The sequence below is a fragment of the Thamnophis elegans genome, chromosome 8 (genome assembly GCF_009769535.1).
Source record: "Thamnophis elegans isolate rThaEle1 chromosome 8, rThaEle1.pri, whole genome shotgun sequence".
In the NCBI taxonomy this organism is placed as follows: Eukaryota; Metazoa; Chordata; class Lepidosauria; order Squamata; family Colubridae; genus Thamnophis; species Thamnophis elegans.
In genome coordinates this window covers 35,047,113-35,072,923 of record NC_045548.1, presented here as the reverse complement: position 1 = coordinate 35,072,923, position 25,811 = coordinate 35,047,113, and the positions used below count along the sequence as shown (strand labels likewise).

At 42.0% G+C, this 25,811-nt stretch overlaps 1 protein-coding gene across 1 annotated transcript in view; it reads right to left on the bottom strand.

Moving 5' to 3' along the window:
• ASXL3 (ASXL transcriptional regulator 3) overlaps positions 1-25,811 on the bottom strand; it is a 131,238-nt gene that overhangs the window by 97,954 nt on the left and 7,473 nt on the right. Inside the window, exon 2 of the mRNA XM_032222964.1 lies at positions 4,384-4,466. Within this exon, the coding sequence (XP_032078855.1) occupies positions 4,384-4,466 (83 nt within the window). The remainder of the gene's footprint in view (positions 1-4,383; positions 4,467-25,811) is intronic.

Genomic DNA, 25,811 nt, shown 5'->3' with positions numbered 1-25,811 from the left:
TTACTGGATCTCCATCGTTGCTCTAGGCGTCTCTTTCGGCGCTTCATCTCCCGGAGTTCCTCAGTAAACCAAGGGGCCCTCCTGGATCCACTGCCTCAGATCGGCCGTAAAGGCGCAATCCGGTTAAGAGCCTCTGTCGCTGCTGAGTTCCAGGCAGCAACCAGAGTCTCCGCCGGACTGCGGACGAGGGTATCAGGAATAACTCCAAGCTCCGTCTGAAAGCCCAAAGGGTCCATAAGTCACCTGGGGTGGAACCACCTAATCGGTTCCTCCTCCCTACAGTGGGGGTTTGGTCTCCAAAAGTCAAGCCTCAGTAGGTAGTGGTCCGACCATGACAGGGGTAAGATCTCACTACCCCTCAAACCAAGATCACAACTCCACTGCTCCGAGAGGAATACGGTGACAAACTTGTCCAGGGCCTCTCCAAACAGAAGGCCTCCCTTAAATGGAGCCGATGCCAGCTTCCACTTGGCCTTCATTTCGGCCTAAGAGGCGGCGGGAGGTGATATTGGAAGCGAGAGCCCTGGATGAAAATTTGGCTGCTGTCAAGGTGGCATCCGCCGAATACTCGGCAGCGGTAATAATTTTGGTTAATTCATGGCGCCATCTAGATTTCCTGGGTGGAGGCCTAGACCTGAGTTGGCGTAGCCAGAATAAGGTGGCCCTGATAAAGAAGGAGGCAGAGGTGGATGCCTTGATGGCCCAGGCAGACGCCATGTGTGTTTTATGACACGCCTTTTCTGACCTCTTATCTTCTGCCTTAAGTCCCTCTAGGAGCTCAGCTGGTAAGTTTGAGTTGGAAGTTAGAGACACAACTGGGGCGTCTACTTCGGGGAATTTCAGGATATCTTCCATTTTTCCCTCCAGGGCATACAGTTCTCTGTCCCCCCCACTGGGGTTGGTTAGGGTGCCTGGCTGTAGCCACTGGCACTGTACAGCGTCCATAAAGAGGTCAGGCACAGGAATAACCTCAGGGGTTTCTACTGTTTCTTTGAATAAGCCATGCTTATGATCCCTGGATGTGGAAGCCTGAGTGGCCTCCGGCCTGGAAGTGGGGCCTAACTTTGTAGCCGTCATGGCCTTGTGCAAGATTGACTTGAATAAGGATGGCTTAAACAGGCCAGTGAATGTTGGCTTGTCAGGGGTAGGGTTCTCGTCTTCAGAAAGCACGAAAATTTCCCCTTCTTCCTGCTCAGAACTTGAAAGCCCAGAGTGAGATGGGCTGGAAGATTGAGAGGAGGATACAGGCTCCTTGGAAGTGGAGGCCTTAGGCTTGCGCTTTTCCTTTGGGGCCTTGCCCTTGCAAGAGCCCCTGTGCTTAATGCCTTCAGCTATCCCTTGGGAAATGGCTAAGGAAATTACCTCCCTCATTTCATCAGAAAGAGCAGGGCTTTTACCCCTTTTCAGTTTCTGCTTACTGGGCCTGCGATGGCTAGGCCTGCCTGAGCTGGATTCACCCTTCCTACACAGGGAATCCTGGATAGAATCTCGTTCCTCTCCAATGGAGGAGCTAGGGGAGTCGGGGTACCCCCAAGACGCTTCTGGAGACGGATCCCTGGACCTATAGTTATCCCCAGACAAGAATTCACTGTCCCCAGGGGATTGGGCCTCACGATCAGGGGAAGCTGACTCCCTGCTGCGATGGTCTGGGCTAGGTTCTGGCTGATGGGGCCTTGAAACCTCCCTGGGATCCACTGTGGCTCTTGGTGAAGACCTTTCAATTGAGCCCTTGTGCCCTTTGCCTTTTTTCACAGAGGGATCCAGCTTACTGCGTTTGCTGGAGGGCCCTGCCTGTTCCCCTAAGGCCTCTCTGCATTCCTCAGCCATTTCAGGTCCCCACGAGGCCTGGAAGATAGCTGGAGCTGGGATGGGCATGCGCTGGCCGTTGAGGTCCAAATGCGCTCGCAGAATCTTCAGGAGGGAAGGGCCGCCTGGGGGTCGGATTCCTTCCTCCCACCGCCCTCGGTTCCCCAAGACTTATCTTCCTCTCAGGAGGGAGAGACTAGCTGGCTCCCCAGGCTAGTCCCCAGCCTCCTTGCGGCGTTCTGCGGTTGCTGAGGGCTGGCTGTGGCTCCGCTGGGGCTGCCTGGCTCTTCGCTTCTCCTGCCTCTCACTAGCAGCCTTCCTCGCACGATCTGCACTCTCGCCGCTCTTCACAGCAAATCGGAACGATCCAAAATGGCGGCGGGTGCGCGCACAGCCGCTTCCCGCTCTTTCTAGCCTCACAGCCCAGGAAAGCGTGCAAAGGTTCCAACCGTCGCCGCTGTTGCCGGGCAGAATGGAGCAGCTGAGGGATCTCTAGCAATACGGCCTGCAGGCTTCAGAGCCTTCTCAGAGCCTTCTCTGGGCTTTCTTTCGCCTGGAACGCCCCTGTCGTGGCTAGGAAAATCGCTCACCCCACTAGCCGGTCCTGCCGCTCACCAGCATCCGCTGGGCGAGCTTTCTCGATCCTCTGGAGCGCTTGCGACCACCAGCAGCAGAGAAGCCCGGTAGCCCTCTTTTTAAAGCGACAGAAGCCTCAATGGAGGCAATTTTGACAGTTCTTATAGTAGCTGTAATTTTCTCTATCTGAGAAACGTGGTCCAAAGTGGGAAACTTTTTCCAGCCTATCTGACCTTAGACTGGAGCTCTCCCAAAACAGTCCTAACGGGCGGACTGAGTTTTCGAACTGAGCATGCAGAGGCAAAGGGAGGCGTGGTCAACTAAAAACATCACTCAGTCCAAGGGCAGATAGGCTGTGTTAACCCAGCATTTGGACTCTCCGAGCAGTGCACTGGAGAATTACTCTTTTCACCATTGAATTTCATTTTATTAGATAGTGCCCAATGTTTAAGTTTGTTAAGATCCTTCTGTATCTTAAGCCTATCTTCTGGAGTGTTGGCTATTCCTGTCAGCTTGGTGTCATCTGCAAATTTGATGAGTTCATTTAAAGGACATTTGTCAGAGGGCTCTAATTTTAATGGACCCACCTAATTTTTAGACATATCTCTCTGGTACAGCAACAATGACTTGTTACACGACTTCTCTTCCCAGGTCAGGCAAATGCTTCTCCATTGTGTATTTGAGGCACCATAAACTTGCTTTCTATCCCTGTTGAATCTTTCATTTGCTTCAGTCTCTTATTTCTACTCTTTGTGATTCTTCTTCCTCTTTACACTTTTCTTTTAATTTGTTTATTCCTGAAGTAATGACCCAACTCACCCTTAATATTTCATATAATTTTCTTACAAATAGATTCCAGTAACTCAACCCAGCTCTAGCCAATGCTTGCTTGTCTATTGCATTGTATCATGAATAGGTCCTTCTACTGTTTCTCCAAGCCAAGCCAATTTTCTGCCACTGACAGGGCTTTGGTACTGTATTCACTTCTAACTGTAAACTACAATGTGGAGTTACCTATAACCCCATGAATTACACTGAAGAAATCCTCATTCAAAGTATCATATTTATTTATTGGGGGACTTTGGGAACAGATTATGACTAAGAAACACAGAATTGAGAAACACAGTTTTAGGTTCTTACACTATTCTGTCATTAGGCATAATTACAATTGTTGAATTTAAATGACTTCATACTGGTCCCTTCTCTGCCATTGTCTTTCCATTTACACCCAAGCTTGTGCTTTTTAAAAAATGAATAAACAGCAGCATGTTTATCCAGAGTAGACAGGCAAAAGTACAAATGAATCTTTTCAGGTCTTCTGTAACTTTAATTACATTTTACTGATTGCAGACTCACCCCACTAAATAATTTGTCTGATTACCCCTTATTAACTATTTTTATTCATGCACATTTATACCTTTTCACTTTTATTTTTCATTTTAAATAATAATTTAAATTTTCACCCTTGAGGGAGCCTTCAGAAGGTTTCCCTGAAGGCTGCAGAGGGCGAAAATTGGCTCTACGGACAAACCGGAAGTTACCATTCCTGAACTTGCGGGTTCCCCATAGGGCCATTTTTCACCCTCCGGAGACTTCAGGGAAGCCTTCTGAAGGCTCCGGAGGGCGAAAAACGTTCCTATGAACAAACCGGAAGTCCGTTCCTGAATTTCTGGTTTGCCCATAGGGCCGTTTTTTTCACGCTTTGCAGGCTTCAGGGAAGCTTCTGGAGGGCTAAAAACGGCCTCAAAAGAAGGCCGAAGTCAGCTGGCCAACGTGTGCCATAGATTCGCAATCAAGGGTATATATTCTTTGAAGGCAGGAAAGCTGGAATATGCCATCTACTGCCTATTAAATAAGATTTTTATCTATGAAGCATTTGCATTTCACTCATTATAATTCTTTTCTAATCAATGACTCATAAACAATATGGTACTTATTGAAGTAGAAATAAAATCATATTGATAAATATAATAATAGAGATTAAACTATATAAATACTGACCTTGTTTCTTTCAACCCTTCTTTCTGAATTACTTCCAATATTTGCTTTGCAGTCATTGGTGAATTGGGATGCTTTTCCAGTGCCTAAAAAGAAAAATATGCAAAAGAAAATATAGTTATCAATTTACAGTTTAATTATTGTGGTATTATGTAGGTTTTAAAGGTTTTTTTTAAATGAAAAGCTCTACATTTTATGTTAACTATAAAGGCAATTGTAGCATATAACAGAGTTAGATTGTTAAATCAATTTATATCAATTATTATTTTATATTATTTAATTAAATCCAAATAATTAAATTAATATTAATTCAAATATTAAATATTATTTAACAATTTATTCTCATATCACTATCACTTTCTTTTTCATTGTTTATTCTATTATTCCTTCATATATCAGAGAAAGCATCTTAGTGATTGCATAGAAAGATTCTTCACACAGCAGAGAATAAAATATGAATTTTAGGTATCATTACAAGTACAATACATGATTTATATTATTTATATTTATAACATAATATATATTATATAATTCAAAGAATTATCTATATTTATACATAAAGTATTTATATTATGTTTATTTCTATATATGAATAAAAATATTTCAGTCCTGAACTATAGATTCAGGACGTACAACATACATTTTATATGTTGGTCTTTGACTGCATTATTTGTCCTTCAACATTTCAGGGAGGGAGGGAGGGAGGGAGGGAGGGAGGGAGGGAGGGAGGAAGGAAGGAAGCCCTGTGGACCCTTCCTGGTCCATATCATCAGTCCCTTCACACTGCGCCAACTTGTGCTTTCGATTTTAGATCCTGTAGTCATTTTAACATATTTTAGTGTCAGAATGTGAAATAAAGTAGCAGGCAGCGGTGAGCTGGAGCATGCTCCTACTAGATCACAAGAACCAATTGTTAAATTTTCTAGAATTTCACAGATTGATTGAAAGCAAAACTGACTTAGGTAAGAGTATTATGAGAGCTAAGAGCAAGGCATCAGTCGCCTAATGGTGAGGCAACAAGAATGGAGCCAGCAGAACCAGTTTATTAAAGATTTATTAGCTACCAGCAGACATAGGGAATACATGGGATTTTGACACGGATCACTCTCACTACTACCTATCTGCGTCCCTGCTTATGCTTCTTGATTAAGTAGATTAACAACAGATTTCTCCAAATTTATGGTACTCAGAGATTCTGGGTGCGAAGTTTGAAGTAGCTTGGGAATTCATGGGCCTCACCCAAATCACTGAGGACCTGGCTCGCAGTGGTGATTATACATTGTATATATTTTTGTCTTTGGACAGATGTGGTCTGAAGTTGAGGAATGTTACAGTACTTCTCATAGATTGATCATTCTGATTGTTTTTTAAGATACTCCATAGCTACTCCCTTTGACAGGAAGGTAGGATCCACTTCATTCCTTTGTTCCAGGCACCCGAAGCACTCTACAGAATTCAGAGGACACTTAGGGAAGCTTTTGAAGATAAGGTTCAACTGGGTTTTTAGTCATTTGTGATGAGCGAGCAGAGGCAGACTTGGATCAGATTGTCTCTGATGCCTCTCTACACATAGTTTCTGGAAGATTCTCAAAAGAACTTTTGAGAGATGAAACAGCACACATCTAGAGTATCCTTAGAAGAAGACAAAAGAAAGAATATTACCAAATACTAGATGCTTCATTAAGGTCTGCATCGTGACAAAAGCAGTAAAATAAAGTTATTTTTGCACTGTGGTTGCATCTATGGATTGCCATTTAATGACTTTCTGCACATGAGTTCTGAAGACCTTTCTTTCCTCCTTCAACACCCCATTGTCAAGACTTGTAAGCCTCTCTTGAATGATTGCTTTTGGTTGTTGAACTAATTGTGACATGATGTTTTATTATATTGACATATCTTTTAATGTTTGTATTTGCTGATTTTATTCTTTGTGTATGTGTCCTGAGATGCATATTGATTAAGTTATATTAAATATAAATAAACTTTGTCCATGAATCTGTGTTTAATATTAATGCAAACTACATATATGCTCTGTACGAGAAGAGCAAATTTAACTAAGGCTTGCAAAGTATGTTCTCATAATGGATCATAAATCATTAATGATTTAGCAATGTAATTATTGGATTACTAATATATCCAGTGTTACTAATACAAAGTAGCACGAGCTAAGTGATATTCATCTAATTTTAAATTATATGTTTTGGATTCTAAGGATCTGATATTCAGTCTGTAGTGTCTCTTTTTCTTTTCTTTTTTTAAAAAACTGCAATTTACTGTAAAATGCTTCACTTGAGAATCTGAATAATTATTGTTCCCACCTCCTTGAGCAGGGAAAACATGTTTTTTTCTTCCACAGAGAAGGAGTGAAAGATCTTTCATTCTTTCCCTTACTCCTTTTTTGCATGAAGAGAGGACTGCAGGATAGTGAGGATCAGGAGCAAGTCATCTTATCTTTTATTTATTTTTATATATATATATATACATACATACATACATACATACATACATACATACACATATACATACATATACACACACACATACATATACACACACACATACACACACACACACACACACACAGAGTGCAGCAAAAAAGTATTTAGTCAGCCACCAATTGTGCAAGTTCTCCCTCTTAAAAAGATGAGAGAGGCCTGTAATTGACATCATAGGTTGACCTCAACTATGAGAGACAAAATGAGAAAACAAATCCAGACAATCACATTGTCCGATTTGGAAAGAATTTTTTTGCAAATTATGGTGGAAAATAAGTATTTCGTCAATAGCAAAAGTTCATCTCAATACTTTGTTATATATCCTTTGTTGGCAATGACAGAGGTCAAACGTTTTCTGTAAGTCTTCACAAGGTTGGCACACACTGTTGCTGGTATGTTGGCCCATTCCTCCATGCAGATCTCCTCTAGAGCAGTGATGTTTTGGGGCTGTCGCTGGGCAACATGGATTTTCAACTCCCTCCAAAGTTTTTCTATGGGGTTGAGATCTGGAGACTGGCTAGGCCACTCAAGGACCTTGAAATGCTTCTTACGAAGCCACTCCTTCGTTGCCCAGGTGGTGTTTGGGATCATTGTCATGCTGAAAGACCCAGACACGTTTCATCTTCAGTGCCCTTGCTGATGGAAGGAGGTTTGCACTCAAAATCTCACGATACATGGCCCCATTCATTCTTTCCTGTACACGGATCAGTCGTCCTGGTCCCTTTGCAGAGAAACAGCCCCAAAGCATGATGTTGCCACCCCCATGCTTCACAGTAGGTATGATGTTCTTTGGATGCAACTCAGCATTCTCTCTCCTCCAAACACGATGAGTTGTGTTTCTACCAAACAGTTCTACTTTGGTTTCATCTGACCATATGACATTCTCCCAATCCTTTTCTGGATCACCCAAATGCTCTCTAGTAAACTTCAGACGGCCCCAGACATGTACTGGCTTAAGCAAGGGGACACTTCTGGCACTGCAGGATCTGAGTCCCTGGTGGCATAGTGTGTTATCGATGGTAGCCTTTGTTACGTTGGTTCCAGCTCTCTGCAGGTCATTCACTAGATCCCCCCGTGTGGTTCTGGGAAGTTTGTTCACCATTCTTGTGATCATTGTGACCCCACGGGGTGAGATCTTGCGTGGAGCCCCAGATCGAGGGAAATTATCAGTGGTCTTGTATGTCTTCCATTTTCTAATTATTGCTCCCACAGTTGATTTCTTCACACCAAGCTGCTTGCCTATTGCAGATTCAGTCTATATATTTATTTATTCATGGGTGTAGGTATGCTGGTCTTTTTGTATTCGGGTCTTCTCCCGTGTAAGATTGAGATTGTTTTGGCAATGTTTTTGCGAGGTCTCACTCACCATCTTCAGGCTGGTGTTTTCGGCCTAAAGCGTGGTTGGAGCTGCCATCTCTCTATAAATCTTGGTGGGAGCGGGGATGGAGTGTTGGCTTTGTTTCAGTAAATGGATTGATTGGTTGTGTGGTTGTATCATGATTGGTAGATTGGTGCTGATTGGTGCTGGCTGTGTGTCCGTTGTTGTTTTGTTTTTTTACAGGACATGAAATTAATTTTGAAGGAACCAAATTAATCTCCAAAACTGAACACTTCAACAAGAGAATAATTATGGAAGCTATCGAAATAGAGAAACACCCTCACAACATGAATAAACGTGACGATACCTCCCGCCTACCAGACATCTGGAAACCAACCCTAGTCAACAAACGAGCCCCACCCACCAACCAGGCCGATACAACACAAAACAACAATGGGCACACAGCTAGCACCAATCAGCACTAATCTACCAATCATGATACAACCACACAACCAATCAATCCACTTACTGAAACAAAGCCAGCACACCACACACACCCCACCAAGATTTATAGAAAGACGGCAGCTCCGACCATGCTTTAAGCCGAAAACACCAACCTGAAGATGGCGAGTGAGACCTCGCCGAAACGTTTCCAAGGCAATATCAATCTTACATGGGAAAAGACCAGAATACAACAAGACCAGCAGGTATATATATAGGGAGGGAGGGAGGGAGAGAGAGAGAGAGAGAGAGAGAGAAATATGTGGTAATATATAAACAAATATGCAATAAAATCAATCATATTATAACATATATTATCTTCCATATTATCTTCCATTATAGTATTGACTATATTACCATCAAAAGTATTTACTCATCTGTTTTTCTTTCTCCAATAAGTATTTCACCTAATTCCACTCCTCTAACCTCCATATTTGTCATTTAACCATTTATAAAATAATTCCCATGTTAAAAAATAGTCTGAATCTTCTTTTCCTTTAAAGGAAACTGCAGGTAGTCCTCGACTTACAACAGTTTGTTTAATGACCATTCAAAGTTACAAGGGTACTGAAAAAAATGACATGATCATTTTCACACTTATGGCAATTGCAGCATCCCCATGATCACATGACTTACATTGAAATGATTGACAACTGATTCACATTTATGACCACTGCAGTGTCCCAGGGTCATGTAATTATCTTTTGATAACCTCTGGCAAATAAAGTCAATGAGGAAACCAGATTCACTTAACAACCATGTTACTAATTTAACAACTGCAGTGATTCACTTAACAAATGCAGCAAAAAAGTCATAAAATGGGGCAAAACTCACTTTAAAAATTTCTCACTTAGCAACATAAATTTTGGGCTCAACTTTGGTCATAAGTTGAGGACTAACTGTACTTGACATTTTCTACAATGTTAGCCCTTTATGATCTGCAAGATCAGGAACAAAAAGAGTTGTTAGGAGTCTTACCTTATTGTATTATATTGTATTGTAACAGAATATTGAAAGCTGGAAAAAGTTTTCTTCAAGTTATACACAACACAATCAATGCAGAATTGTTTTGAATTTCTTAATACCTCTTCTCTATCAGTTTGGCCTTCTCCTCCCTCATTTCTGAGTCAAACCAATATTCCATCATTCCATCGTCTAAGCCAGTGATCCCCAACCCCCGGTCCGCGGACCGGTGCCGGGCCGTGGAGTACCTGGCACCGGGCCGCGCAGCGGCCGGGGGCCATGATCGCTGCAGCGGCCGGGGGCCATGATCCCTGCTGCCTCTTCACCCACACGCGCAGCCTGAGATCAACCCCGGGACTCGAACCTGAGAGCCGCCTCTCCGGTCCAAACCCCACTCCCACCCCGGCCGCCCGCCCGGCCGCCTTGGTAGCCCGTGGAGACGGAGCGCGTTCGGTTCGCCGCTACCTGGGGGCGCCGTCCCCATGACATCACCGCGGAGTCCTTGCCTCCTTCCCTGGCGAGGCTTTCTCCCCGCCAGCCAATCAGAGGCCAGTCCCCGGGCAAGCGGGGACAAGTTGCTGGCCGGCCGAAGCAGAAGCGGGAGATTGGAGGGGGGGAGAGAGAGAGAGAGCGAGAGAGCGAGCGCTGGGCGGGTGGCAGCGCGTTCCACAGCGGACTAGGCACGCCGCGGGCTGCCAACCCCCCCCCCACACACACGTACACACACTGCCTCTCTGGCAATTGGCTGCCCAGGAAGGGAGCGGGGAGCTTTCACAGATAGGAACGTGATGGGGTTTGTTTTCTTCCCCCACTCCTGAGCCCCCCCTTTTTTTTTGCTTGCCTTCTGGGGTCTCCGCCGTGGAGCAGCCGAGGTCAGATGGGGAGGCGGAGAGAGAGAGAGAGAGAGAGAGATGGGCGGGTGGCAGCTGTCTGTGAAACATCTTCCCCTCCCCACCTCCTGGGCAGCCAATTGCCAGAGAGGCACGGTGGGGGTGGTGGGGGTGGAAGGAAATAAAAAGAGAAGTTGCCCTTTCATTTTGCAATCTCTCTCTACGACCTTGTTTCATTCTCTTCCCTTTTGTTTCGTCCTCATTTCTCAATCTCAGCAACTTTAACACTTTTGGACTTCAACTCCCCAAATTGCCCAGCCAGCTAGAATAGATAGATAGATGGTGGATAGGTGATTGATAGATAGAGAGGGATGGATGGATGGATGGATAAATAGATAAATAGATAGATAGATGATAGATAGATAGAGGATATATACACATACATGCATACACACATACATACACAGAGAGAGACAGAGACAGAGACAGACATGGATGGATAGATATCACAGAAGTGAGTACACCCCCTCACATTTTATCAATATTTAAGTATATCTTGCAGCAGTTTAGACATTAATGGCTGGGGGCCATGATCGCTGCAGAACAACGCCCCTCCACCCCTGCGCGCGCTCAGCGGGCCACGGTAAAATTATCAAAGGCTGACTGGTCCGCGGCGATAAAAAGGTTGGGGACCACTGGTCTAAGCCAGTAGCCTCAAACCTTTTGGATACAAGGGACCAGCTCCATGGAGAGGTTTTTCTGCAGGCCAGAGGGGGTATGGTTTCATGTGCTGTCTGCATCTCGTGGATGGGGCTTCGCTTGTTTGTGCAGCCCAGTTTCTGACAAATTGTGAACCAATATCGGTCCTCAGACCAGGGGTTGGGGACCTCTGGTCTAAACCATCAGAATCATATTCCATTTCCTGCATATAAAAACAAGTCAGGCAATTCATAAAGCCTGAAATGCTTAATCGAAATGATAAGTCTGAAATGGGAGAGTGAGATGAAGTTGAAATGTGACTTCCTTTCCCTTTGGTAGAAAACAAGGAATATTGTTCCTGGTGGCTATTGTCTGATAAATCCAAAAGTAGTTCAGGGGAACAGGACTTGTGTAAGTATTTTAGATGGAATTTCCCAGAACCAGTTTGGATTCACATACCCTTCCCAACCAAAACAATACTTGCTGTTCACCCTCACATATCATTCCTGATCTACAGTCATTTCTCCCTTCTCCATCTGGTAGTAGCCACTTAACTGTCAGCTGGCCTTGGACTTGCAACTTCCTGCTCGCTTTCCCACCAACTTTTTCTTTGCAAGCTTCCCACAAGCAAAGTAAAATGGTAAGGAATTCAAGGAACAAAGTGAAGAAGGTAACCACATTGACAGGAAGAGAAAGAAGATAGGAAAAGTGCAGGGAAGAGAAAAATGGGAAAGGGAGAAGAAAAATGGAGGAGGAAAGGCAAGTTGGAGAAGAGAAGGAAGAAAAAAAAGGGAGGGAGAAAGCAAGGGAGGGAAGAAGAAAAAAAGTCTGTGGGGATAGGAAAAGGAAGAAAGGGGGGGAGAGATAGGGAAGGAGGCAGGAAAGAAAGAGAGGGAGGGAGGGAGGGAAGAAAAGGAAGTAGGTAAAAAGGAGGAACATTGACAGAAGTGAAGTGAAAGGGAGGGCAGGAAAGGAAGATTTGTGATGCTTCCTGCCAGCTTCCCAAAAGGAAACTCAATGGGGAAGGCAGCAGGAAGTCAGAAGTCGCTCCTGCTCCTTTATTGCATACTCTTGGTATATGTTTCTCTGTTAGATAAGGAAATATCTATGAAATGATTACCAAGTTATCTCATATACTAACTAGGACTTAGGAGGATGGAAATGGAATAGTGAAAAACAGAGTTTCTCTCTTCCTGCAAACAACTAAAAGCTGGTTTGCTTTTGTCCCTATCATGTTAGTATGTTTGGATAAAATATACGAGGGGGAGGAGTCCCCCTCGTAGAGATGTGCCCAGAGGGTTTTCAGGAGCACCATCAGCCGAGAGCTCAGGGAAGGGGTGGGGGTGTGGCTATTGTTATCCGAGAGTCTCTAGCACCTCGTAGGATCCCTGCTCCGGAGCTTGTCGGGTGTGAGTCCCTGCTGGTGAAGTTGGACCTCAAGGGTCAAGTGGGTCTGCTGCTAACGTACCTGCCACCTAACTGCGTTGCAACAGCCCTCCCCTCGCTCCTCGAGTTGATAGCCGAGCTGGCAGTTGAGTTCCCCAGACTTATGGTTCTGGGGGATTTCAATCTGCCTTCGCTCGGTGAACACTCTGATGGAGCGCAGGAGTTCATGGCTTCCATGACAACCATGGGCTTGACCCAAGTAATCCAAGGACCAACCCACTCAGCGGGTCACACGCTTGACCTCGTATTCCTCTCGGAGCAGTGGAATTGTGATCTTGGTCTGAGGGGTAGCGAGATCTTGCCCCTGTCATGGTCAGACCACTACCTATTGAGGCTTGACTTTCGGAGACCAAACCCCCACTGTAGGGAGGAGGAACCGACCAGGTGGTTCCGCCCCAGGCGACTTATGGACCCTTCGGGGTTCCAGACGGAGCTTGGGGTTATTCCTGATACTCTCGCCCGCAGTTCGGCGGAGACTCTGGTTGCTGTCTGGGATCTGGCAGCGGCGGAGTCTCTTAACCAGATTGCGCCTCTACGGCCGCTCCGAGGCAGTGGATCCCGGAAGGCTCCTTGGTTCACTGAGGAACTCCGGGAGATGAAGCGCCGAAGGAGACGCCTAGAGCACCTATGGAGGTCCAGCAAATCCGAATCGAGCCGAGCACTTTTGACAACCTGCACCAGAGATTACGTTCGGGCAATCAGGACGGCTAAGAAAACACACATTGCCTCTCTGGTTGCGTCTGCTGAGTCGTGCCCAGCCGCCCTGTTTAGGATAACCCGTTCCCTCCTAAATAGGAGGGATACGGGCGATCCGCTGCAGGGCAGGGCTGAGGACTACGTCCAATTTCTCGCAGACAAGGTTGCTCGGCTCCGGGCGGACCTGGACTCCAATCCCGCAGTACCAGCCGAGGCACTAAGGGATGATCTGGTAAGTCATCGCTGGATTGAGTTTCAGGCGGTTGCCCCTGAGGATGTGGACAAGGCCATGAGAGCTGTAGGTGCCTCCACATGTGTGCTGGACCCATGCCCTTCCTGGCTGGTTGTAAACAGCAGGGAGGTGACACGAGGCTGGATCCAGGCAGTTGTTACCGCCTCACTTCGGGAGGGGATCTTTCCCCCCGCTTTAAAGACGGCGGTGGTGAGACCCCTCCTGAAGAAACCATCCTTGGATCCAGCTGTTTTAAATAACTATCGTCCAGTCTCCAACCTCCCCTTTGTGGGGAAGGTTGTTGAGAAGGTGGTGGCCTTTCAGCTCCAGCGGTCCTTGGAGGAAGCCAGCTATCTCGATCCGTTCCAGTCTGGCTTCAGACCTGGCTGCAGCACAGAAACCGCTTTGGTCGCGTTGACCGATGATCTCTGGAGAGCCAGGGATGGAGGCCACGCCTCCATCCTAGTGCTCCTTGACCTCTCGGCGGCTTTCGATACCATCGACCATGGTATCCTTCTGCGACGACTGCGGGAGGTGGGGGTGGGAGGCGCTGTTTTACAGTGGTTCTCCTCTTACCTCTCGGACAGGTCGCAGTCGGTGTTAGTTGGGGAGCAGAGATCGACCCCTAGGCCCCTAACGTGTGGGGTGCCTCAGGGTTCGGTCCTGTCCCCCCTTCTTTTCAACATCTACATGAAACCGTTGGGTGAGATCATTCGACGGCACGGGATAAAGTACCATCAATATGCGGACGATACTCAATTGTATCTGTCCGCCCCGTGCCAACTCAACGAAGCGATGGATGTGATGAGCCAGGGGCTGGATGCTGTTAAAGACTGGATGGGGGTCAACAAGCTTGTGCTCAATCCAGAAAAGACTGAGTGGCTGTTGTGTTTCCCTCCCAAGAATTGGCCAAGTACTCCATCTCTCAGGCTGGGGGGTCAAACTATACGCCCCTCAGACAGGGTCCGCAACTTGGGAGTCCACAGCTGACCTTCGAACATCATTTGTCAGCTGTGACCAGGGGGGCATTTGCCCAGGTTCGCCTGGTACACCAGTTGCGTCCCTACCTGAACCGGGAGGCCCTCACAACAGTCACTCGTGCCCTTGTGACCTCTAGGCTGGAATATTGCAATGTGCTCTACATGGGGCTGCCCTTGAAGAGCATTCGGCGACTCCAGCTAGTCCAGAATGCGGCCGCGCGAGCGATAGTGGGTGCACCTCGGTTCACCCACGTAACACCTATCCTCCGCGAGCTGCGCTGGCTACCTGTTGATCTCCGGGTGCACTTCAAGGTGCTACTTATCACCTATAAAGCCCTTCATGGTAGTGGGCCTGGGTACTTGAGAGACCGCCTACTGCCAATTACCTCCACCAGACCGATTCGATCGCATCGATTAGGCCTCCTCCGAATCCCATCTTCTAGCCAGTGCAAACTGGCAACTACCCGGAGGAGGGCCTTCTCGGTGGCTGCTCCGTCCCTTTGGAACGAACTCCCCATGGAGATTCGGACCCTCACCACCCTCCAATCCTTCCGCGCTGCTGTAAAGATCTGGCTGTCCCGGCTGGCCTGGGGTTAAGATTATAGCCCCACTCGAATGGTGTGATTGTTGCGTTTTTTTCTCTTTTAATATGCTGTATTGTTTACTGTTTGTTGTTTCCCCCCTCCCTTTTGAATTGTGAGCCGCCCTGAGTCCCCTTAGGGAAAAGGGCGGCATACAAATAAAGGCAAAAGTAAAGTAAAGTAAAGTAAATAAGTAAAAACAAGGAATATTTGATTGCACTGTATGAGTTCCCTCATTATAGTTGTTGAAAGGATGCTGGTTCATTGTCTAAAAGAAGTTTTCCTAAAAATGGAAGTGACTTCAAATTGTTATGTTAAAAATAGAACTTCTAGATAGTTGTTCCAACATGAGAAAGGTAGCCTGGAATTTACCAAAGGCAGTCATCATTTAATGATTGCAATTGGGACCAGAAACTTGGTTGTTGTGCAAAGTGATCACTAAGTGAATAATCGTGAGATTATTGTGCTTATAATTTTATTTCAGTTTTTCTTTGCTTTACAACATTAGAAGGCTATGACCCCAAACAAGCCAGGGAAGACTAAATAGGAAGATAGGTTTCTGGACTCCTGGCTCACAAGAAAGCCAGGTAAAAAGGCAAATTTTATAGCCCTTGTTCCCCACTCCCCACCTTTGGGAATGCTCACTCTGGAACTGGGATAATTAGCAAGGGGAGATATTTATATTTACATTAGTTGGAGAACAAGGGATTACAAGAGAGTAAGCAGGCACACAATAGTGAATACATTTTGAAAGGAATGTGCTAGTGCAGGCTATTTGTCTAGCCTGCTTATTTGATTTGCCTTAGGAGGCAAACAAAAACTTTTAATGTGAAACTGATTAGGATCTTGTCAGTGTTAGGTTCTAACCAATTACAATCATAGAGTTGAGCTTGTTAACTTGTTGTTAATACTTTTTAGGGATTATGCCTCCTGTGGAAAAAAGGGACTCAGAAAGAGGCAAATCAAATGGGAAAAAAGGTGAGGCACGGGACACCATGTGACTGAACACATCACTGAGAGAGGGGGGGAGGGAGGGGCTGCTAAAGTCATAAATGTATACATTGATTACCAAGTTACTTTTTCATCACTGTCATAACTGCAAATGTTGCTATTTAAGACAGTTAATAAACATGGACTGCCTGTATTGTTATGAAATTCCTGAACCGTTAAGTATAGGAACGCTAGCATTCATGAACTTTCTTTTAATTTTTTGATTTCTGCCACTGGCTAACACTTCCCAACTCATCTCTATAATCTTTATTGATTTCTGATCAACCACTCTGTGTCTTAAACAATTGCCCAATATTTCATCCATCTCAAGCTGGATGCAGTAAACAAGCAACATCCAGTAAGCCTGAAAGTATTACTTCACATAAGCAAAGTGTTCTCAAATGTATTGTACTTCCAGCAATGTACAGACTACCTGAACACAATAATGGCATAATAATCATAAGACATAGAATGCAATTATACAATAACACTGACAATATACAGTAGCTGGAGGATGGAAGGACTCACAAATTGGAAGAATGGGTAGTGAAGTTAATGTTGGCAGAGATTGTAAAATTGACTACAGGTAGTCCTCAACTTTCTCCCATGTAATTAATCTAATTAAATTTTAATTTAAATTTAAACTTTAATTAAATTTTAATTTAAATTTAAACTTTAATTAAATTTTAATTTTAATTTAAACTTTAATTAATCTAATTAAATTAAGTCTTTAAGTGACTAGTTTTCACTGCCAGCCAATGGTTTTGAACGTGGGCTATAATTTCTGAACAAATCAGAGAGTGGATTACAATTTAGAACAAAACCAGAATTGACTAAGCCTACATAGGCAGGGCCAGAAGTACTATCAAATTCATCATCATGTATAAAATTACGAGAATCTTATGAGGTTTGAGAATCTTTGATCTAGGCAACAATTAACTGTTTAGCTGCATCTGAAATCTCCAATCTCATCCACTTAGTTCACCCACTGATCCAACAAAGTGCTTACTAAGCCCGGATTATCTTTACTTTCTCACTCACTCACTGACTCTTCATCCCCAACATCCCGTGCCATTCCTGCAGCTGTACCTGCTCACTTTACCCACTAGCCATTCCTTCACTTGCTGATTCCTCAGTCTTCTTCCCCTCTTTTTGTTTCATGGTTTCATTGTAATGCATTGTAGTGCCTTTTTTTGCTCTTTTCTTTACTCTTTAGTCATAACTGTATGAAACCATTAGTCATTAAGTCACAGAATTTGAACATTGTCTCAGAGAGCAATTATTTGTATTTGTTTGACACAGATCATTTTTTTTACTTAGTGTTCAGAAACTAAATATGACAAGATTCTGAATTAGAGGCAAGCATGGAAAAAAAACCTTTAGACACAAAGATCCATTTCCTAGCTGTCAGTGGTATGTTTGTTAAATGCATAATAGTTAGCTTTCTGTCAAAAATAATCCATCAAATTATGACATTTATCTTACTAAAATAAGACAGAAAAGGCATCTGCAAGTTATTCCATCTCTTGGTATGAAACATTAATGTAATTTAAATCAGTTTCTACAGTCCAATAAATAAATAAATAAATAAATAAATAACAATAAATAATAAATAATAAATAAATAAATAAATAAATAATAAATAAATAAATAATAAATAAATAAATAAATACTATGTTTTAATGCATTTGATACAGCTACTCATGAAAATTCTTAACAATAATTTTCTAGTAAAAGAATATTGTCCTTGTATCATCTATGCAGCTAAGCTCCTTACTTCACATTTCATAGACTGCTTTATTTATCATCAGAATAAAGACCATCAAAACTGAATGACGTCTGAAACATGATCCTATCTTCAATTATTCTGTATCAATACAACATGACATAGCACATACATATGGAAGAAGCTGCACATATTGGAAAAGAATCCACTTATACTCAAGTTACAGGAATCACTGAAATAATAATAGGCTTAAGGTGACATAAAAGAACTTACTGAGCAATGCAAGTGTACTCAGCATTATTCCAGTGCTGGAAGAAATACATCACATTCTAAGTCCCTCTGCTAAGCTAAAAATAGCCTAAGCTGCATTTACTGGATAAGAAATTATTCACCAAACTAAATAACCGCAAACTGGGAGTGCACTTACTTTCACTGAAAAAAACTAAAACCCCTGCTAAAACAAAGGGGCAAGTACAGACCTCAGTACTAAAAACAAAAGTTCCTGCAAAGATGTAGCAGGCAAAATGGAACAAATGACAAACGGATTCATCCTGATGTTGCAACACAAACTCTGTCCCTTATGTACTTGCATTAGATGCCATAACGTAAGGACAAAAGGAGCTAAATTTATGCTGTGTTTTCACAGAATACATTTCATCATATTTATTTATCGATCAATCTAATTTATATAGATGCTCATCTCACAAGCGACTCTGAGCAGTGTAGTTAATTAGGAATGAACATCATTGACTGAAAAGGGTGGATCTGGCTGAATTGGTTGTATTTTGTTTGGGGCTTGGGTTTTTAGTGGGAGTGCTTGGCAACTGACACAACACCCAAACCACAGCCCACTACCATGCAAAAAATAGCCCTACCATACATAAAATGGGTGTTGGAAATTACAGCCAGAATTTTTCAATTTCTAGGAATAGCAATAGCTCACAAACCCACAGCCATACTCTGCCAGGAATTATTCCGAACCAAAGACAAGATACAGAAGGTAAAAGAAACAATGTAATTTAGAAAGTCAACTGTAACAATTGCAACCAATTCTACGTGGGACAAACATCACATCAATTAAAAAACAGAATCCATGAACAGTAGCTGGCAGTGAAACGCCACAATCCCAAATCCCTAATCTCTACCTCCTCTGACATTGCACACCACCAATTCGATTGGAGCAATACAAGAATTATCAGCTACACTATCACACGCCATGCAAATGAGTTTACTGAAGTCTGGCACTCCACAAGCAATTCCATCAACAGACACATCAACCTTCAACCAGCCTACAAACCCCTCAGAATTCAAATCAACAGCCAATCAGCAAAGGCACTGACCCTCAAACAACCCACGTAACCACTTCAACCAGAACTTCACCTCTCAACCACCCTCACCTGATGTGATCTCCCCATCACAAGACCCATTACAAGACCCTCACCTGACATGACCTTCACATCACAAGACCTACTGACCACACAAAGCCTTTATAGCAGAGCATGAACACTGACATCCCCTTAAACTCGGTTGAAGATGTTCTATCAATTTAATTTTTGTTCTATCAATATAATTATATCAAACCAAATGTATTTCTTGTGACTAAACTAGTAAGGTTGGTATCAATTTATTATGAATATATTAGTATTGCTGGCCTCTAACTTCTAATCTATAATAGGAAATCTGAGTTTTAAAAAAAACAAGTTATAATTAGGAGTAGCCAAGCAAGTTACAAAGTCTCATGTAAGGAAATGGCAGAATTTAAATGTTTAGAAAAATAGGTTAATAGATTTAAGGAAGAAAGTTATCTCTTCAGCAGCATGTTGTTAAATAATAGTAATATGGATATGCCACTGTCTCAAATAAATACACAAATAATCTTGTTAAAAAAATAGTCTGCTGAAGGATACTGTATGCCACTGGATTAGTGTGGGCATTCAGAGTTGTCTGTAACCAATGGAGGATGGTAGAATATCGGACATAAATGTTCTGAGTGTAATAGACAGAACATACACAAATATAAACACAGAGATATTTAGCAATGAGATGTTTTTGATACTAAAAGCAGCACTGCCTTTCTAGATTTCAGGGTCTAAAGTTAGGTATTTCCATTACTTTGACTAAAAAAAGCTTTACACTGATAATCAAGAATAGCTAATGTATTAAAAGTTGCAATGCATTATTTATCCTTGACTATCAGTCCCAGCCTTTTTTCCTCCAACCTTTTTTCAATCTCTGGCAGGACTGAAAGCTGACATAACATTTCACAAATCTGATGATGTAATAAAACTCATATCTACTGATTTGTAGAACATTTATGAATCAAAATTGAAGGATAACGTTTCATCAGACACCCAAAGTTAATGCTTCTAAAAGAGCCATATGATTGCAAGCTACATATTTTGTGTCTGCATCTTAGTGTTATAAATCATCTTTCCCTAACCTGATATGAATGGCTATGCTCTCTGGGAAAGACAGGAATTCTAGTAAAAAGGCAACAAGTTAGAGACACCGGCATCCCTTTCATCTTGCTTGTCCCCAACTAATTCACTCAAATACGTGGTTGATGAAGTTAGGATTCTAATTTTATCACTTAATAACCTGTTTCCCCCAAAATAAGACCTATCCCTAAAAATAAGACCTATCCCTAAAATAAGCCCTCACATGTTTTTTCTTGCTCCGTTGTGGCCACGAGCAAGCAGAAAAAGTGGGCCAGTGGGTCTTGCTAACCAGGGCTGCTTGAGCAAGGCGAGGCAGGTGTCGGGGCTTGGGTTGCCTGGGTGCAGGGGTCCTGAGATTAGCTGGTGTGGGGAGCATGAGGCAGCTCCACTCCCTTGTGATGGCAGCACTAGCGCACCATGTGGCCTCCCCCCCCATGAGCAAGCAGAAGAAGTCGACCTCCTGTACATAGGGGGAAAAATAAGACATCTCCTAAAAATAAGCCCTAGTGCATATTTTGGGTCCCAAAAGAAAATAAAACCCGGTCTTATTTTCCGGGAAACACAGATAGGTAGAAGAAAAAATGGATAGTGAAAAGGAGGCAGAATGGGGGGAAAGCCAAAAAAATCTATGTTTCTTCCTACTTCAGGACATTTAAAGCTACAGGCATTTACTGCACAATTAGAGGCAAAAACCAAGCAATTCAGTTTACAAGAAAATTCTTTTTAAAAAAAAAGTTTTTATTATACATTTTCCTTTATAATACATCACATTTTCAATTTTATGATGACAGTCCATCTCCTTCCATCTCTTTCCTTTTCCTTTTCCTTTCCTTCTCCCCTCCAGTTCCCTCTCCTTCCCTCTTTCTTTCTCCTTGTCTCTCCCCCCCCTTTTTTTTACAAGAAAAATCTCATTAGGAGCTTCAAGTGGAAAGTTCTGTTTTCAAAATAGTGGACAAGATTGACATGACCATTTACAAAATATTCATTTACTAGATAGCACATTAGATAAGTTGTTTCCTTTACCTCTTTCAAACCTTTCAAGATGCTGTATGCCATTTCAATTTGCCTCTTGTTTTTTTTCCCCCCGAGGGCAAAAGTATTCTTTTTTTCTTTGTATTATTTTTAGGAATATCTTTGGGGCATGTCCCACCTTTTTAATTAGAAGATTTTCAATGTTTAAATGTAAGTGGGAGAGAGAACTCTAGAGTCAAAAAGGAAAGCATAAGCAGGATTTCCAGAGGCACTATATGCTTGTGTAAGATTAACTTTAACTGAAAATTAGTAATTGTCCATACATATTTTATTAACATAATATTAAATGTTAACTGATTAATATAGTAATTACCATATTATTGAAAGATTATCTCCTTCGGCTTCATGCTTTTAAGGTAGGACAGAAAGCACATAAAATCTATTTATTAATAATGCTTTATTTTAGCTGCTACTTGCAAATGAAGAATTTACAATTATCTCCCATGATGATTCTTTCATCATTTTTAGCCACTGGTTATTATGCAAGTGTGACTCATTCAAACTTTAACTGAATTGTCAGTTTGATTCAATGAGTAGAGTAACATAAAAATACCGTATATACTCGAGTATAGGCCGACCCGAATATAAGCCGAGGCACCTAATTTTACCACAAAAAACTGGAAAAGTTATTGACTCGAGTATAAGCCTAGGGTGGGAAATGCAGCAGCTACCGGTAAATTTCAAAAATAAAAATAGATACCAATAATGTTTTTGAATATTTATTTCAAAGAAAAACAGTAAACTAGCGGTGTATTCAATGAAATACTTCACTCACCTCATGATGCTGATGTCCCGCTGTGATGATGATGTCCCGTGCAGCCGCGGGAGCGATGTCCCGCCTCCTATGACACACGGCACAGTGATTCCTATCATTGGATCACTGTACCAGAGGAGGTGGGACATCGCTATGTGGCTGCTTGCCATAACAAGGAGGAGGTGGGACATCGTTGCAGAGCGGCAGGAGGGGGAGGAAGGGGAATCGTAAGACAGCCCTGCATTACATTAGAACGTGAGGAGGGGGGATGGTGCGGTGCGCGCTGCGCGGCAAACTGACACAGAGGGAGGGGAAACTCACAGGGGTACTGGGCCATTCACGAGTGTCACCCAGCGGCATGGCCCCGCCCCTTTTTCTCCTCCATTTCGGGCAAATTTTTCACTGACTTGAGTATAAGCCGAGGCGGCTTTTTTCAGCCCAAAAAGTGGGCTGAAAAACTAGGCTTATACTCGAGTATATACAGTAGGTATGTACTGATAGAAGAGAATAACTGTAGCTCAGGATTGAACTATGGAGTCCTTGGTGCTCTCGGAGCTTGGTTGTTTTCTTACAAACATTTCATTACCAAAGTGTGTGTGTAGAGGGGAGAGAAAGAGAGAGACAGAGAGAGAGAAAGAGAAAGACAGAGAGAGACAGAGTCAGACTAGTATATAATAAGACCAAACCCTACTCTCAACTAGCACTGGTGATGTTATCTAGTTTGGTAATGAAACAACTGTAAGAAAACAACTAAGCACAGAAACCACCCATAATAGGTATGTCCCTTTGCAAAATTTAACTGAATCAAGCTGAAGTATCTAATTCAAAACTCACTGAACTGCATTACTTGAAAGACAATTGTCTGAACCAAATGTCCATATCTATTTCCACTGAAGTTGTATCTCTTTATATTCCAGGTTCTGAAAAACTAGAAATATGATTGGGCCCATTGCAAAGATGTTCTAAATTATTTTCACCATCATAATTATTTACAACTGTAAAATTAACAACAATAATAAATTCCTCTCTTTAATCATGTGCAATTCTCAGAGTCTGCCCGGACAAGTCCCTAACGTTTTCTTGGCAAAGTTTTTCAGAAGTGATTTGCCATTGCATCCTTTTTAGGGCTGAGAGAAAATATTGGCGAAGGCCACCCAGCTGGCTTTGTGCCCAAAGCGGGACTAGAACTCACAATCTCTAACTATAATGATATAAACAATTAATTAATTAAATTTTAAAAAATTAGAACAAACTATCAGATGTTTGCCAGTATATAACACTTATTATAACACTTATTTCATATGTTGTTAAGTTGCCTAAAATCAGAAGAGTAGACAGCGCACAGAGTTTGGCAAATAAATAAGCATGTTATGTAACAGTACTTAAGCCACACTGTAGCTTAATGGTATTAATTAGAACAGCCAATGTCATAAAATTAATCTATTCTCTTAAAAATATTTGCCAATACAATGCTACAATATTTCTAATAAGTTTAGGAATAACAGGTTTACAGCAACATGCCTTATTTCAGAATAAAGTGGGTAGAAAACTAATTAGTAAATTAATAGAAAAGAACAGCACAGTAGAAAATTATAATAACATAAACTAAAAGACCAAAATTGGGTCTTTCTGTTCATAAGTACAGATTACTTATGAACAAAATGTGAGACCTCAAGTCTCAGCACTTTTCAGGAGAATAATTTAAAAAGCTTTTCCACATATTCTAAATTTACAAAACTAACAAACAAAGGGCCTTTTTGAAACACAGGCCCTTATCTGCTTTTTTTATTTTCAAAAAGAAAAATGCAAATTGTGGTTATTGAGAGGTCATAGAGATGATTCTAAAGATTTAGTTCTGAAGAAAAGCTAGAAATTGGAATGTAGTAAGATAGGATATTTCCATGAACAATCATTTACATAAATACTTTGGATTCCACTTGTCTCTTCCTGATTTAAGCCCATGTGATATAAAATCATGCCTTAGCAGTTAAAAGTGCAGGTTTATCAGCATAAACATGAAGAATGTGATTTTAGGCAGGAAATAAACTCACCTCAGACATACAATTAATAAAGGAAGTTGACTTATCAAATTATTAACTCATCTAGTATAGTATGCTTTTCCTTTCTGTCAACTTGTATTGGAATTTCCCATTGTCTATCAGGAGATACTAAGTGTATGTATGTATGTATGTATGTATGTATGTATGTATGCATGCATGCATGCATGTATGTTATTCCTCTAACTGTAGCTCTAAACCAGTCTTTGAAGTATGTTCCAATCATATTTCACATAATTTTGAGAATAACACATGAATCCAAGAGAAATGTGATGATCTACCACTAAAAAGTAAGTAAATAAATAAAAGGTGTAGCATATGCAATCAAATTATTGTTTTTTCTTTGCAAACAATTATTTTTCTCTTCTCAATGAAAAAGAATCAAGTTGTTCACATTAATAATATTACACATGCAATACTACATGATTTTTAAAGTAAATTATAGACATGCTAATAAGTCTGAGAGGAGAAATCAAGAAAATGCTTTTTGGCTATAATTTCTGTCTCAGTTGCGGTATACATGAAATTAAAATCCAGTTCAGTTGATGACTACATACATAAAAATGGAACGATATATATCAATCAATAAGAGATTAGACATATACAATGTATTAATTGCATATAGGAGAACTAGATTAGGTTTCTTAGATTAGGTATGCCCCAGAATAGTTGCAGATAACTACTATATGTCATATAAAGATATATTAAAAGTATGTATGCTCACACGTGTATAAAAAAGAAAGAAAGCCCTTCTGCACTGACAAATATAACTCTAACTTTCATGTGTTCTTTAATCTTTTAGTGGCACAAGAAGGCCTTGTAACTAGAAATGCCTTTGCTATATTCAAGAATGCTTTACATTTGTATGTTCACCTGCCCCATCTGTGGGATAGGACATAATAAGTAAGCAGTAATGCAGAATTTATTTCATTTTGAAGTACAAGCATTGATCAAATAATTAAAGAGCCATTGCTGGAGAATCTATAAGTCTCAACTATATACTTTTCACTAGAATAGTGATTGATTCAATAAAGCCAGAAATAAATGGATACTAAGAAAACAAAATAAGCAACAAGATGTCTATCAGTAAATACTTTGTAAAAACATCCCAGATTATTATTAATCCACAATTTATGACCATTTATGATGGGCTCAGAATGCATGCTTTAGGGCCCTTAAAGCATCTCTTGCCATTATAAATGATCACAATGCCCCACTTCATGATCATGTAACCAGCTTCACAGTCTATTTGCACTGACAATCAATTGCCAAATGCTCTGCAATTATGTGATCATAATTTGCCATCTTCTCTGCCAGTTTCCCCAGAAAGTCAATGGGGAAGCCAGTAGGGAACAGCGGATTCAAGGTTCATTCCTAAGTGCACTGAATGATTTCCCTTTCTTTCCATACAGGAAGGGAAAATCTTCCTATGTGCTGTAAGAATGAGACTCAAATCTGGTGAAATGGTAGCAAATTCCAACTTTCTGAATCTTTCAGAAGGCTAACATTAGCTACCATTTTCCCCTCCCCAAATGTAGCAAAAGCCAGAAGGCTGGCTTTCAAATTTGGGAAGGGGAAAATGCCATTTAATGCCAGCCTTCTGGCCCTTCCATAGCAATGGTGTTCATTAGCATTTTCATCAAATTTGGATGGGCTCCTCCAGGAAATCTCTTGGCAAGTTGGAGGAATGAAT